A 16,126-nucleotide genomic window follows, 5' to 3' on the forward strand; every position below is an offset into this window, starting at 1 on the left:
CTACCAAAGGAACACTGGCTTTTATCCAGCTGCAGAAGCAGTGGGTAATTGCGGACAGCTGTGTCTCCTGACAAGAGGGCGGGACCAGAGCTCCAATCCGCAATGGGGCCGACCAATCAGCTGCTTGGGGGAATCTAGGAAGCCATTTTCCTGAAATACACACATACATATACACGAGCCCACAACAAAGACACTGGGGAACGTAACACTTGTTTTAACATTCTTCTCTAAATAATTAATATTTCACATGCAGGCACCAGAGACATTGTTTCTGTATTATTTCTAAAATTCAAAAGGTTTGTATTACTGATGTATTAATTTTGTGGCAGTAACAGTAGCTCTCTGATAGGTCAACAATGTAGAAACATTGGATTTGTATTACTAGTTTTATTATTCATTTTGACAGTGGATGATCTGTATAAATTCACATAAGGCATTTTATGTTGCATGAATTCATCAGAATTAAATTAGCTTTATTTAAATATAATCATGTTCACCACTCTAAAATACTAGACTCAATGTGTGTGGACATAATCATAATTCATATTTCCAAATAACATTTTGGGTAAAAAATATTAATTTTAGCACCTAAAAAAATACATGAAAAATAACTCATGGAATAAAACATTTAAAAAAGGCACTTTTAATGCAGAAAATCTCTGCTCTGCCCTTTCTGGACAACAACATAATCATGGTTTTGGTCCACGACTCAGCTTTATTCATTGCTATGGCAGCCCTGGAAACACAGGAAACAGAAGGTTAAATCAACAACCACAATGATGCTTTGCATGTCAAACAAATGTTTTGATCTGCGCATGACCATACATAATGCAGTAAGTCAAATTTACAGAACTTTACACCATAGTATAGAACATTGAGAATGGACATATGCTTAGTTAGTAGGGCAATGGGGTTAATATAATTACATTATATAAAGCATACTGTAAGTAATCAACTATTACTAAGTAACCAACTCTATATTAAAAGTAAACATTGGGTATTGTTTTGGGACTAGAGCTGTCAAACAATTTAAAACAATTGAGGTAAATTGCAGAATTTGCTGTGATAAATCACAATTCATCGCAAATTAAGAATTTTTATTTTTACCCCTTTTTCTCCCCAATTTCGTGGTATCCAATTGTTTTTAGTAGCTACTATCTTGTCTCATCGCTACAACTCCCGTACGGGCTTGGGAGAGACGAAGGTTGAAAGTCATGCGTCCTCCGATTCACAACCCAACCAAGCCGCACTGCTTCTTAACACAGCGCGCATCCAACCCAGAAGCCAGCCGCACCAATGTGTCGGAGGAAACACCGTGCACCTGGCAACCTTGGTTAGCGTGCACTGCGCCCGACCCGCCACAGGAGTCGCTGGTGTGCGATGAGACAAGGATATCCCTACCGGCCAAGCCCTCCCTAACCCGGACGACGCTAGGCCAATTGTGCGTCGCCCCACGGACCTCCCGGTCGCGGCCGGTTACGACAGAGCCTGGGCGTGAACCCAGGGTCTCTGGTGGCACAGCTGGCGCTGCAATACAGCGCCCTTAACCACTGCGCCACCCGGGAGGTCGCAAATTAAGAATTTGCTCAAATTGGAGCTGTAAATTAAGATTTGTTTTTTATACAGATAGCATTACAAGAATATTTACGTCTTGATTTTGTCCAGTGTAACGGTTAGCAAAATCAGGTTAATTTATAAAGCACACTTTCTTTAACCTTGATGAGTATGTTTACATGCACACTAATACAACTGATTATGCAATAGTCATGTAAACACCTTACTCTGCTCATCTTAATCGGTGTAAGGTCAGAATCGAAGTGGGCATAAGCTGATTATTTATTTTTTATTTTTTTAACTTTCTAATTATTAGGACATCTAAACACCTTAATCTGCATTCCAGCGGTGTATCTGATCTGCACATGTGCTAGCACCAGCCAAGCGAGCCTCCCTCTTTAGCTCAGTGAAGTGAGTTGGGAACAACTGAATGTATGAGTCTTAAAAGTAGTTTTCACATACAAACTTTATATGTCCGTACTCAGAATCAAATATCCTTCTCAAAAATAACATGGTCGCTGTGGTAGAATGTTTATTTTGATTGCCGATTTTCTGCTTTTAAGAGTGTGCCATCAGGTAGCCTGATTTCAGATGTGTCCATGCAAACAGGATAATTAGGGAAATCTTTCTTCTTGCAAAGCATGTAAACGTTTTAATTGAATTATTATATTAATGAGACTATCCACATTAATCACATTATTGTGTGCATGTAACCATACTCAACGTCAACTTGTTTTAACATCGCATTGTTTTAGCTGTATAGATGATGTCTTTTGGTTGTTTTCAGAGGATTTTCAATGCTTTCCGACAATGCCATTAATCACGATACACTGACATTACAAAAAGTTAACTGATGAACTATGACAGCCCTAATTGGGACATAACTGAGAGCCAATGATTAGACATGTCAGTAGTTTCATTACCTCTGGTCTGACCTCTGTGTTGTATTTCTCAGGGCTGGCTGCACTCATTGTTGTTGTGAAAACAGTAATCCTGAGAAACAAGGAACATGTTTTTAATATAAGACACACCCATCTACCCACAGAAAGTTATATGAAACATACAAATCACAGTTAGTGCATGTATGGGTAAGATGGAAACCTACTTAAATACCAGTGTGACATGAAAAGCTTCAAAACAGGGACAATTCTACTCAGATCTTCAGTGACAATACACTACAGCCATTTTTTCAGACAGTTTCATAACAGAGGCCTATTAACTTTATTGCTGTGGTAAGGCAAAGGGAAGTGAAACCAATGTTCTTTGCACAAGAACCCTCCCTTCTGCTGCTCACACAGTGATTCACACTGGGGAATGGCACAGAGAGAAATGAGGACATAATAAACAAACTTCTTCTTCCTTACCTGTTACATACTGGGTTCATTGACAGGACCTGTGAGACAAAATTACTGATTTAAAGATGCTTAAACCATTTATTTAAAAATAAATACAGTTAGACAGTGCATTCAGGCGCCTTTTCTTAAAAAAAAACAGAAATACCTTATTTACATAATTATTCAGACCCTTTGCTATGAGACTCAAAAGAGTCCACCTGTGGTAAATTCAATTGAATGGACATGATTTGGAAAGGCACACACCTGTCTATATAAAAAGGTCTCACAGTTGACAGTACGTCAGAGGAAAAACAACAAGCTATGAGGTGGAAGGAATTGTCAGTAGAGCTCGGAGACAGAATTGTGTCGAGGCAGAGATCTAGGGAAGGGTACCAAAAAATGTCTGCAGCATTAAAGGTCCCCAAGAACACAGTGGCCTCCATCATTCTTAAATGGAAGAAGTTTGGAACCACCAAGACTTCCTAGAGCTGGCCGTCCAGCCAACCTGAGCAATCAGGGGAGAAGGGCCTTGGTCAGGGAAGTAACCAGCTAGCTACATAGCCGTCTTTGTATCATAGATAATTGCGTAATTATCGTATTTCGTCGTCCTAACGCAGTCTACACTGCCCTGCAGCTAGCCAGCTAGCTAACGTCCACCGTTAGCTAGTCCACCGTCTACCGATTAGCAGCACAACTATTACACTCAACTGAACGACTTGATTAGTGTAGTGTTAGCTAGCTACATAGTTGTCTTTGCTGTCTTCGTATCCAAGATAATTGTGTAGTTTAGAGTGTGTAGTTTTAGAGTGATTATCTTAATTTACCGAGGTTAGCTAGCCAGCTATTTGTCGTCCTTAACGTAGGAGACACTGCTAGCTAGCCAACAGCTAGCCAACGTCTACCGAACAGAACTTCCGCACTCAACAATCCGGTCGCATTTCGCTTCGCTCCACAGGTAGTATCACATTTTTCATTTCATTTCATTACAGTACAACGGCTTGATTTGTTTGATCGTAGCTAGCTACATAGCTAGCTACATAGCCGTCTTTGTATCAAAGATAATTGTGTAGTCTAGAGCGATTTCCTAGGTTAGCTAGCCAGCTATTGTCGTTCTTTTAACGCAACGTAACGTAATCAACACTGCTAGCTAGCCAGCTAGCCCCGAATAGCAGCACAGTAGAAACTATTACACTCAACGGAACGACTTGATTAGTGTAGTGTCAACAACGCAGCCACTGCCAGCTAGCCTACATAGTCAACAACGCAGCCTCTGCCAGCTAGCCTACTTCAGCAGTACTGTATCATTTTAATCATTTTAGTCAATAAGATTCTTGCTACGTAAGCTTAACTTTCTGAACACTCGAGACGTGTAGTCCACTTGTCATTCCAATCTCCTCTGCATTAGCGTAGCCTCTTGTGTAGCCTGTCAACTATGTGTCTGTCTATCCCTGTTCTCTCCTCTCTGCACAGACCATACAAACGCTCCACACCGCGTGGCCGCGGCCACCCCAATCTGGTGGTCCCAGCGCGCACGACCCACGTGGAGTTCCAGGTCTCCGGTAGCCTCTGGAACTGCCGATCTGCGGCCAACAAGGCAGAGTTCATCTCAGCCTATGCCTCCCTCCAGTCCCTCGACTTCTTGGCACTGACGGAAACATGGATCACCACAGACAACACCGCTACTCCTACTGCTCTCTCTTCGTCCGCCCACGTGTTCTCGCACACCCAGAGAGCTTCTGGTCAGCGGGGTGGTGGCACCGGGATCCTCATCTCTCCCAAGTGGTCATTCTCTCTTTCTCCCCTTACCCATCTGTCTATCGCCTCCTTTGAATTCCATGCTGTCACAGTTACCAGCCCTTTCAAGCTTAACATCCTTATCATTTATCGCCCTCCAGGTTCCTCGGAGAGTTCATCAATGAGCTTGATGCCTTGATAAGCTCCTTTCCTGAGGACGGCTCACCTCTCACAGTTCTGGGCGACTTTAACCTCCCCACGTCTACCTTTGACTCATTCCTCTCTGCCTCCTTCTTTCCACTCCTCTCCTCTTTGACCTCACCCTCTCACCTTCCCCCTACTCACAAGGCAGGAAATACGCTCAACCTCATCTTTACTAGATGCTGTTCTTCCACTAACCTCATTGCAACTCCCTCCAAGTCTCCGACCACTACCTTGTATCCTTTTCCCTCTCGCTCTCATCCAACACTTCCCACACTGCCCCTACTCGGATGGTATCGCGCCGTCCCAACCTTCGCTCTCTCTCCCCCGCTACTCTCTCCTCTTCCATCCTATCATCTCTTCCCTCTGCTCAAACCTTCTCCAACCTATCTCCTGATTCTGCCTCCTCAACCCTCCTCTCCTCCCTTTCTGCATCCTTTGACTCTCTATGTCCCCTATCCTCCAGGCCGGCTCGGTCCTCCCCTCCCGCTCCGTGGCTCGACGACTCATTGCGAGCTCACAGAACAGGGCTCCGGGCAGCCGAGCGGAAATGGAGGAAAACTCGCCTCCCTGCGGACCTGACATCCTTTCACTCCCTCCTCTCTACATTTTCCTCTTCTCTCTCTGCTGCTAAAGCCACTTTCTACCACTCTAAATTCCAAGCATCTGCCCTAGGAAGCTCTTTGCAACCTTCTCCTCCCTCCTGAATCCTCCTCCCCCCCCTCCTCCCTCTCTGCAGATGATTTCGTCAACCATTTTGAAAAGAAGGTCGACGACATCCGATCCTCGTTTGCTAAGTCAAACGACACCGCTGGTTCTGCTCACACTGCCCTACCCTGTGCTCTGACCTCTTTCTCCCTCTCTCTCCAGATGAAATCTCGCGTCTTGTGACGGCCGGCCGCCCAACAACCTGCCCGCTTGACCCTATCCCCTCCTCTCTTCTCCAGACCATTTCCGGAGACCTTCTCCCTTACCTCACCTCGCTCATCAACTCATCCCTGACCGCTGGCTACGTCCCTTCCGTCTTCAAGAGAGCGAGAGTTGCACCCCTTCTGAAAAAACCTACACTCGATCCCTCCGATGTCAACAACTACAGACCAGTATCCCTTCTTTCTTTTCTCTCCAAAACTCTTGAACGTGCCGTCCTTGGCCAGCTCTCCCGCTATCTCTCTCAGAATGACCTTCTTGATCCAAATCAGTCAGGTTTCAAGACTAGTCATTCAACTGAGACTGCTCTTCTTTGTATCACGGAGGCGCTCCGCACTGCTAAAGTTAACTCTCTCTCCTCTCATCCTTCTAGACCTATCGGCTGCCTTCGATACTGTGAACCAGATCCTCCTACAGATCCTCCTCTCCACCCTCTCCGAGTTGGGCATCTCCGGCGCGGCCCACGCTTGGATTGCGTCCTACCTGACAGGTCGCTCCTACCAGGTGGCGTGGCGAGAATCCGTCTCCTCACCACGCGCTCTCACCACTGGTGTCCCCCAGGGCTCTGTTCTAGGCCCTCTCCTATTCTCGCTATACACCAAGTCACTTGGCTCTGTCATAACCTCACATGGTCTCTCCTATCATTGCTATGCAGACGACACACAATTAATCTTCTCCTTTCCCCCCTCTGATGACCAGGTGGCGAATCGCATCTCTGCATGTCTGGCAGACATATCAGTGTGGATGACGGATCACCACCTCAAGCTGAACCTCGGCAAGACGGAGCTGCTCTTCCTCCCGGGAAGGACTGCCCGTTCCATGATCTCGCCATCACGGTTGACAACTCCATCATGTCCTCCTCCCAGAGCGCTAAGAACCTTGGCGTGATCCTGGACAACACCCTGTCGTTCTCAACTAACATCAAGGCGGTGGCCCGTTCCTGTAGGTTCATGCTCTACAACATCCAGAGTACGACCCTGCCTCACACAGGAAGCGGTGCAGGTCCTAATCCAGGCACTTGTCATCTCCCGTCTGGATTACTGCAACTCGCTGTTGGCTGGGCTCCCTGCCTGTGCCATTAAACCCCTACAACTCATCCAGAACGCCGCAGCCCGTCTGGTGTTCAACCTTCCCAAGTTCTCTCACGTCACCCCGCTCCTCCGCTCTCTCCACTGGCTTCCAGTTGAAGCTCGCATCCGCTACAAGACCATGGTGCTTGCCTCACGGAGCTGTGAGGGGAACGGCACCTCAGTACCTCCAGGCTCTGATCAGGCCCTACACCCAAACAAGGGCACTGCGTTCATCCACCTCTGGCCTGCTCGCCTCCCTACCACTGAGGAAGTACAGTTCCCGCTCAGCCCAGTCAAAACTGTTCGCTGCTCTGGCCCCCCAATGGTGGAACAAACTCCCTCACGACGCCAGGACAGCGGAGTCAATCACCACCTTCCGGAGACACCTGAAACCCCACCTCTTTAAGGAATACCTAGGATAGGATAAAGTAATCCTTCTCACCCCTCCCCCTTAAAAGACCTAGATGCACTATTGTAAAGTGGCTGTTCCACTGGATGTCATAAGGTGAAAGCACCAATTTGTAAGTCGCTCTGGATAAGAGCGTCTGCTAAATGACTTAAATGTAAATGTAATGTAATGTAAATGTAAATGACTTAAATGTAAATGTCAAATGTAACCAAGAACCTGAATGTCACTCTGACAGAGCTCCAGAGTTCCTCTGCGGAGATGGGAGAACCTTCCAGAAGGACAACCATCTCTGCAGCACTCCACCAATCAGAGATCCTTGATGAAAACCTGCTCCAGAGCGCTCAGGACCTGACTGGGGCCAAGGTTCACCTTCCAACAGGACAATGACCCTAAGCACACAGCCAACCAGTCTCTGAATGTCCGTGAGTGGCCCAGCCAGAGCCCGGACTTGAACCCGATCTAACATCTCTGGAGAGACCTGAAAATAGCTGTGCAGTGACGCTCCCCATACAACCTGACAAGGATTGAGAGGATCTGCAGAGAATGGGAGAAACTCCCCAAATACAGGTGTGCCAAGCTTGTAGTGTCATACCCAAGAAGACTCGAGGCTGTAATCGCTGCCAAAGGTGCTTCAACATAGTACTGAGTAGGGTCTGAATACCTATGTAAATGTGATTTCATTTTTTAAAATATATAATACATTTGCAAACATTAAAAAAAAAAACCGTTTTGGCTTTGTTTGGCATTATTATTCCACAAAATGTGGAAGTCAAGTGGTCTGAATACTTTCCGAATGCACTGTATTTCTGAATTTGCTATTAGGATAACTTGTAGTCAAAAAGTAGTCAATGATACAGTATAACATTGTCAAATGTAATACTATCTAAACAAATATTCAGCAATAACATACAGCCATCTACTTGCCTTATACATTGTATCCATATTGATATTATCTTGACCAGTTGCATTTAATGCTTTGTTGGCTGCATCTCTGGAAGGAAGATACATAAGCCATCCATTCACATGAAATCAATGAAAATATAATCATGGAGTCATGTAAAGTGAGCAGTATGCTTACCTGCGATGATCCTTTGCAGGAGGCGGCAGCCAGTGATCGAAGTTGGTCTCTACTCTGAACCACCTATAGTAGGAAAGGACACTACACTTCATTTACACATTCAAGAGTAAACACCCCGATAAGTTTTGGCATCTTATTTTAAAAGCCCAATATCTGCTGATAGTATTATAATACATTTGTTTATTCTTGTATAATGAAAAGCAAATTATCTAAAAGTGCATAAAATAAAAGTTAATAGAAAAAAAGATATATATATATACAGTGGGGCAAAGAAGTATTTAGTCAGCCACCAATTGTGCAAGTTCTCCCACTTAAAAAGATGAGAGGCCTGTAATTTTCATCATAGGTACACTTCAACTATGACAGACAAAATGAGAAGAAAAAAATCCAGAAAATCACATTGTAGGATTTTATGAATTTATTTGCAAATTATGGTGGAAAATAAGTATTTGGTCACCTACAAACAAGCAAGATTTCTGGCTCTCACAGACCTGTAACTTCTTCTTTAAAGAGGCTCCTCTGTCCTCCACTCGTTACCTGTATTAATGGCACCTGTTTGAACTTGTTATCAGTATAAAAGACACCTGTCCACAACCTCACAGTCACACTCCAAACTCCACTATGGCCAAGACCAAAGAGCTGTCAAAGGACACCAGAAACAAAATTGTAGACCAGCACCAGGCTGGGAAGACTGAATCTGCAATAGGTAAGCAGCTTGGTTTGAAGAAATCAACTGTGGGAGCAATTATTAGGAAATGGAAGACATACAAGACCACTGATAATCTCCCTCGATCTGGGGCGCCACGCAAGATCTCAATCCGTGGGGTCAAAATTATCACAAGAACGGTGAGCAAAAATCCCAGAACCACACGGTGGGACCTAGTGAATGACCTGCAGAGAGCTGGGACCAAAGTAACAAAGCCTACCATCAGTAACACACTACGCCTTCAGGGAATCAAATCCTGCCATGCCAGACGTGTCCCCCTGCTTAAGCCAGTACATGTCCAGGCCCGTCTGAAGTTCGCTAGAGAGCATTTGGATGATCCAGAAGAAGATTGGGAGAATGTCATATGGTCAGATGAAACCAAAATATAACTTTTTGGGAAAAACTCAACTCTTCGTGTTTGGAGGACAAAGAATGCTGAGTTGCATCCAAAGAACACCATACCTACTGTGAAGCATGGGGGTGGAAACATCATGCTTTGGGGCTGTTTTTCTGCAAAGGGACCAGGACGACTGATCCGTGCAAAGGAAAGAATGAATGGGGCCATGTATTGTGAGATTTTGAGTGAAAACCTCCTTCCATCAGCAAGGGCATTGAAGATGAAATGTGGCTGGGTCTTTCAGCATGACAATGATCCCAAACACACCGCCCGGGCAGCCGAAGGAGTGGCTTCGTAAGAAGCATTTCAAGGTCCTGGAGTGGCCTAGCCAGTCTCCAGATCTCAACCCCATAGAAAATCTTTGGAGGGAGTTGAAAGTCCGTGTTACCCAGCAACAGCCCCAAAACATCACAGCTCTAGAGGAGATCTGCATGGAGGAATGGGCCAAAATACCAGCAACAGTGTGTGAAAACCTTGTGAAGACTTACAGAAAACGTTTGACCTCTGTCATTGCCAACAAAGGGTATATAACAAAGTATTGAGATAAACTTTTGTTATTGACAAAATAGTTATTTTCCACCATAATTTGCAAATAAATTCATTAAAAATCCTACGATGTGATTTTCTGGATTTTTTTCTCTCATTTTGTCTGTCATAGTTGAATTGTACCTATGATGAAAATTACAGGCCTCATATTTTTAAGTGGGAGAACTTGCACAATTGGTGGCTGACTAAATACTTTTTGCCCCACTGTATATATAACCATATCATAAAAGCAACAAAGTCTAGGAGGAAGGGTAGACCAGCCGATAAAGAGGAGTCTTAAGGCCTGCTTGAAAAGCCCCAACAGTCTGAACAGCTCTGAGATTGTCAGGATGGAGTTCCAAAGACATGGTGGGTGGGAGGAAAAGGCACAGTCCCCCATGGTTATGCTCTGGGTTCTGGGCCGATGCCATTAAGGGCTTTGTAGACCAAGAGGAGAATTTTAAAGTCAATTCTTTGAAGAAGACAGGTAGTCAATGGAGGTCAGCAAGGATGGGGGTGATGTGAGCAGACTTTTTTGTTTGTGTCAGAAACCTTGCAGCACTGAAAGAGCTGTAATTTATTAATCGAGTTTGCAGGCAGGCCCCCCAAGTACTGCATTCCCATAATCAATTCTGGAGAAAACTAATGCATGGATAAGCTTTTCTGTGTCAGAAGTGGTGAGAGAGGGTCTTAGGGAGATGTTCTTCAGGTGAAAGAATTGCGTTTTACAGTCTAATGTGGGCATTAAAGAAGAGAGCAGGGTCGAATATCAAATCCAGGTTGGTTATGACTGAGGAGAGGGGGGGAATGATGTGGCCTTCTATGGCAGAGTGGATGCTGCATGATTTGGTGATCTGCTGGGGGTTGCTTATCAGCATTGCATCGGTCTTGGTGCTGTTGAGTTGGAGGAAGTTGTTCTTCATCCAAGGTTGACAAAGCAGATGTGTCAGGCTTGGTTTTAATGTACACCTGTGTGTCATCTGCGTAGCAGTGGAATTGGACACTGTGCTGTCTGAAGATCTGGCCAAGTGGGAGCATGTAGAGCAGGAAGAAAATGGGTCCTAGCATCGACCCTTGTGGGACACCGCAGGTTATGGTGGACATTGAGGATTACGCACTGCTTGTGGTTAGAGGTGAACCAGTTTAGGGCAGTCCCACAGATGGCAGTGTTCCCAGTGAGGCACTGCAGTGGAATGATGTGATCTACTGTTTCAAAAGCAGCACTGAGGTCCAGAAGAATCAAGATGGTGGGGGATACTGTATCTGCTGCCACGAGCAGGTCATTAACAGCATTCAGTACTGTGCATGGGTCTGAAGCTGGTCTGGAGCGCCTCATAAAGCTTGTTAGTGCTGAGGTGTGAGTGAAGTTGAGTTGCCAACATCTTCTCCAGGACTTTTTTAAAACTCAGACAAAACAGTTGCTAGTTCTAAGTCCCAAGAAACAAATATATCTTCTGTTGGATCTGAGAATTAATATTGATGATTGTATAGTCGTCTCAAATTAAACTGTGAAGGACCTAGGCGTTACTCTGGACCCTAATCTCTCTTTTGACGAACAAATCAAGACTATTTCAAGGGCAGCTTTTTTCCATCTACATAACATTACAAAAATCAGAACATTTCTGTCCAAAAATGATGCAGAAAAATGTATCCACGCTTTTGTCACTTCTAGATTAGACTACTGCAAAGCTCTACTTTCCGGCTACCTGGATAAAGCACTAAATCAAGTTCAGTTAGTGCTAAACACGGCTACTAGAATATTGACTAGAACCCCAAAATTTGATCATATTACTCCAGTGCTAGCCTGTCTACACTGGCTTCCTGTTAAGGCTTGGGCTGATTTCAAGGTTTTACTCTGAACCTTCAAAGCATTACATGGGCTTGCTCCTACCCATCTTTCCGATTTGGTCCTGCCGTACATACCTATACGTACACTACGGTCACAAGATGCAGGCCTCCTTGTCCCTAGAATTTCTAAGCAAACAGCTGGAGGCAGGGCTTTCGCCTATAGAACTCCATTTTTATGGAATGGTCTGCCTATCCATGTGAGAGATGCAGACTCGGTCTCGACCTTTAAGTCTTTATTGAAGACTCATCTCTTCAGTAGGTCCTATGATTGAGTGTAGTCTGGCCCAGGGCTGTGAAAGTGAACGGAAAGACACTGGAGCGACGAATCGCTCTTGCTGTCTGCCTGGCCCGTTCCCCTCTCTCCACTGGGATTCTCTGCCTCTAACCCTATTACAGGGGCTGAGCCACTGGCTTACTGGTGCGCTTCCATGCTGTCCCCAGGAGGGGTGCGTCACTTGAGTGGGTTGAGTCACTGACGTGATCTTCCTGTCCAGGTTGGTGCCGTGGGGAGATCTTCGTGGGCTATACTCGGCCTTGTCTCAGGGTAGTAAGTTGGTGGTTTGAAGATATCCCTCTAGTGGTGTGGGGGCTGTGCTTTGGCAAAGTGGGTGGGGTTATATCCTGCCTGGTTGGCCCTGTCCGGGGGTATTGTCGGGTGGGGCCACAGTGTCTCCCGACCCCTCCTGTCTCAGTCTCCAGTATTTATGCTGCAATAGTTTGTGTCAGGGGGCTAGGGTCAGTCTGTATATCTGGAGTATTTATCCTGTCTTATCCGGTGTCCTGTGTGAATTTAAGTATGCTCCGTCTAATTCTCTTGCTCTCGGAGGACCTGAGTCCTAGGACCATGCCTCAGGACTACCTGTCCTGATGACTCCTTGCTGTCCCCAGTCCACCCGGTCGTGTTGCTGCTTCAGTTTCAAATGGTCTGCCTGCGGCTATGGAACCCTGACCTGTTCACCGGACGTGCTACCTTGTCCTGGATCTGCTGTCTCTAACTCTGAATGATCGGGTATGAAAAGCCAACTGACATTTACTCCTGAGGTGCTGACCTGTTGCACCCTCTACAACCACTGTGATTATTATTATTATTATTATTAGACCCTGCTGGTCATCTATGAACATTTCAACATCTTGGCCATGTACTGTTATAATCTCCACCTGGCACAGCCAGAAGAGGACTGGCCACCCCTCAGAGCCTGGTTCCTCTCTAGGTTCCTGCCTTTCTAGGTAGTTTTTCCTAGCTACCGCGCTTCTACATCTGCATTGCTTGCTGTTTGGGGTTTTATGCTGGATTTCTGTATAGCACTTTGTGACATCAGCTGATGTAAAAAAGGGCTTTATAAATACATTTGATTGATTGATTGACTTAAGATAAAAATGGGAGGTTGGAAATATGGGTCAGACTCAATGATAACAGTTAGCATAACTCAGCTTTATAAATCTCAGCAGCTCTTAAAACAAACTAATACAATTTGTGTTATGGAAGAGACCCCTCATTTCCTACCCTCCATTTAAGGGTTCCAGAGGCCAGATATCAGCTGGGCCCTTCCTGTCCCTGGTAACCACCACTCCTTCCCCAGGCTTTACTCCGGCAACGATGTAGTACACACTTGTGATGATTGGGATTTTGGACAGCCGCATCACAGCATCCTGAAAGTCTGCTGCTTCCTCCAACGTCTGAAGAAAAACAAGAAAGGACAAGCCACAATAGTAGGTTAATAGACAAGCCATAATAGTCATTTGTGGTTAGCAAAGTGTTGATTTTTGTGGATGTTGATGGTTAAACTTCCTGACTTACCTCTCTCACCAGCCAGCTGACTGGAGATCTTTTCAGCAGGAAAGCAGAGACCCAGTTCTTCCACCAATTCCACCAGTGGTCTTCACCTGATGATAACACACTGCCTTAAATGACTGACTCACACCTTTATGGATGTGTCCTGGACAATTAGATAAAGTGAATCCTTACCACGCTGGTCACCAGAGACTGTGAATTTATTTGGACTCTGTCCGGTCCACAGCCCGACATAGCCAGCAAAAGACGTACCACGATAAGCCACCTGGAAAAGTTTAGTAATTAGGAGGGGATTTTACTTGACCCTTTTTCAGCCTAACATCACACTCCAGATTTACTTCACAGTGCCCAAACTAAGTTCTCTGGCATTATTGGCTGATTGACACCTTGGCCTTGCAGAAGTGAAACTGCAGATGTAAAGGTTGAGCTGTGTAACCATGTGTAACATACCGTTCCATTTTTGAGAAAGAGAACATTGATGGTGAGATTCCGGAGTATATCATGTGGGTAGTCAAGGTTCCTGCCATGATACAAACGTCCACTTGTGTCCTGAGCTACAATACTAGTGCAAAACCTACAGATGCAATAGGAGCGTGTTAAGTCATGAAGGGGGGGGTTCTTACAACACATACTTTCATTCTTCTTCTTTGTGCTTCTGACAACAAGAAGCTGTGACTACATTCTTGTTTTAACTGGTTGAATTGCATTTGTATCAGTAGGCCTACATGTAAAGCAGATCAGTTCATACATACGCTGATATTTCATAGGCAAAGTTGAGAAGGATGACATCAGAAAGGCTCCCTCGAAAATATGAGGCCATTCCTCTGATCTCCCCTGCGTATGGAGGAGGTACATACTTCTCCAAGGCCTCCACAACCGGAGTTAACGCATGATGCACCCATTTTGGAACAGTGGCACTGCAACAAAAAACATTACGTTTTAGGTGTTAATATTAATCAACACCATGGGCAAGCTTAGGCTACTCACATTGTGTCCGTCAACATACTGTATGCCTGCAGATATTCATACATATTTAAACTGCAAGCACAGCTATTATGCAAATAACATATCATGGCATATTTTGTCATATTTGACATATTAAATGGTAAGTGAAAATAAATGGTTAAGTCTGATCAATGTCCATATACTGAAGTTGACGTAAAACTTCTGCAATTCAGGTTTAGGCTACATAAATAAGTAAGTCCTGTCCATCATGTGACATTAAAGCAAAAATCTATATTTTACAGTTTGAGACAAATATTATTAAACCAACTTTTGGAGGCAAATATAACTTCTATAAATAGGCATTCCGCCTTATTAAGCACTTACTCAATCACTTCAGCACCTGCTTTCACCAGGTAGTCGACATCAAAAACTTTAAATAGAGGCGCCCATCGCACTTCTGGGGGATCATCCAAGCTGACGTTGACCACAGCTGGAGCGAAGTCTGACTCACATGAAACGACCAGACCAAGCAGGAGCAATGTTGACAACATTGTGCCCTTTTCGCGGATATGGCAGTAGCCTAGGATCTTGTGTGTTCCAATTCAAATGGGCGCAACTTTACAGGCAACATCGTTGCAACTTCTCCATAACTTCCTGTTTCTCTTTTGGGGTAGCGCCTGTGAGCATGGTTAACTCTTTGGGGTAGCGCCTGTGAGCATGGTTAATGGGGCAATCTGCGATTGTAACATTTTCGGACATTTAAATTAATGATATATAGCAATTGATTATTGTAGAGTATATCTTACACATTGTTCATGGACTTAGTTCAACTGTGTAACCCCATCAGAATCCAAAATATACACTTGTTTTACTCCTTTGTAAACAAACTCTGTATAGCTTCAAAACATGGTTAAAACTTTTAATGATCTCATGGATGGTCAGTTTAATCAATAGCTCTGTCTTTGAATTCTGTGGTTACAATTCTCCAGCCTCAGCCGTTTGGGGCGGCAGGGTAGCCTAGTGGTTAGAGCATTGGACTAGTTACCGAAAGGTTGAAAGTTCAAATCCCCGAGCTGACAAGGTACAAAATCTGTCGTTCTGCCCCTGAACAGGCACTGTTCCTGGGCCCTCATTGAAAATAAGAATTTGTTCTTAACTGACATGCCTAAAATAAAATACATTTTAAAAAAAAATTAACCTTTGTTGTTGTTTAAACTGCAGATTGCCGCTTCAAGGTGAGAGTATATCATCTGACAACTGCAGCAGATATGCGGATCTCAAGCCTGGTCTGCTTTTACGTTCAATTCAACGGAAACGGTGCTATACTGCACAACCAGTTGGGGAACGCTGTTAGAATAGCCACTCCTCTTTAAATACGTCACTCATTGCTTAAAGCCACACCCACCAAACCGGAGAAACCGTAGTTCGAAGTCTGTTCAAGAACATACAATAACGTTTGCGGGTAACGTGTCGTTCAGTACAAACCGTTCTTCAACGTAGCAAACGTTCAAGCGAACTGAACGCACATCCGGTCTCAGAGCAAAACAGTTTCATTAATAATTTTCTAATAAAAATGCCTTTTTCGTTAAGCCTTACAAGCAAAACA

General features: G+C 44.6%; 1 protein-coding gene across 1 annotated transcript; it reads right to left on the minus strand.

Moving 5' to 3' along the window:
* Positions 1-367: 367 nt before the first annotated feature.
* LOC115111400 (N-acylethanolamine-hydrolyzing acid amidase) lies at positions 368-15,804 on the minus strand. Its single transcript, XM_029637414.2, has 11 exons — positions 14,905-15,804; positions 14,328-14,492; positions 14,026-14,149; positions 13,750-13,840; positions 13,582-13,667; positions 13,288-13,460; positions 8,308-8,370; positions 8,154-8,220; positions 2,919-2,947; positions 2,478-2,547; positions 368-736 (listed from the first exon to the last, which is right to left on the minus strand). Exons 1-11 carry the CDS (start codon positions 15,069-15,071, stop codon positions 716-718), a joined length of 1,056 nt encoding a protein of 351 aa, XP_029493274.1. The 5' UTR covers positions 15,072-15,804; the 3' UTR covers positions 368-715.
* Positions 15,805-16,126: the final 322 nt, after the last annotated feature.

This window comes from Oncorhynchus nerka, linkage group LG27 (assembly GCF_034236695.1).
Source record: "Oncorhynchus nerka isolate Pitt River linkage group LG27, Oner_Uvic_2.0, whole genome shotgun sequence".
Lineage (NCBI taxonomy): Eukaryota > Metazoa > Chordata > Actinopteri > Salmoniformes > Salmonidae > Oncorhynchus > Oncorhynchus nerka.

Excerpts from the sequence above, each read along its gene's own strand:
- LOC115111400 (XM_029637414.2), bottom strand. The coding sequence starts at position 15,071 with ATGTTGTCAACATTGCTCCTGCTTGGTCTGGTCGTTTCATGTGAGTCA. Across the intron at positions 13,841-14,025 it reads TCTTTCTCAAAAATGGAACG|GTGGCTTATCGTGGTACGTC; the intron begins GTATGTTACACA and ends AAACTTTTCCAG. Across the intron at positions 8,371-13,287 it reads CTGGAACCCTTAAATGGAGG|GTGGTTCAGAGTAGAGACCA; the intron begins GTAGGAAATGAG and ends TTCCTACTATAG.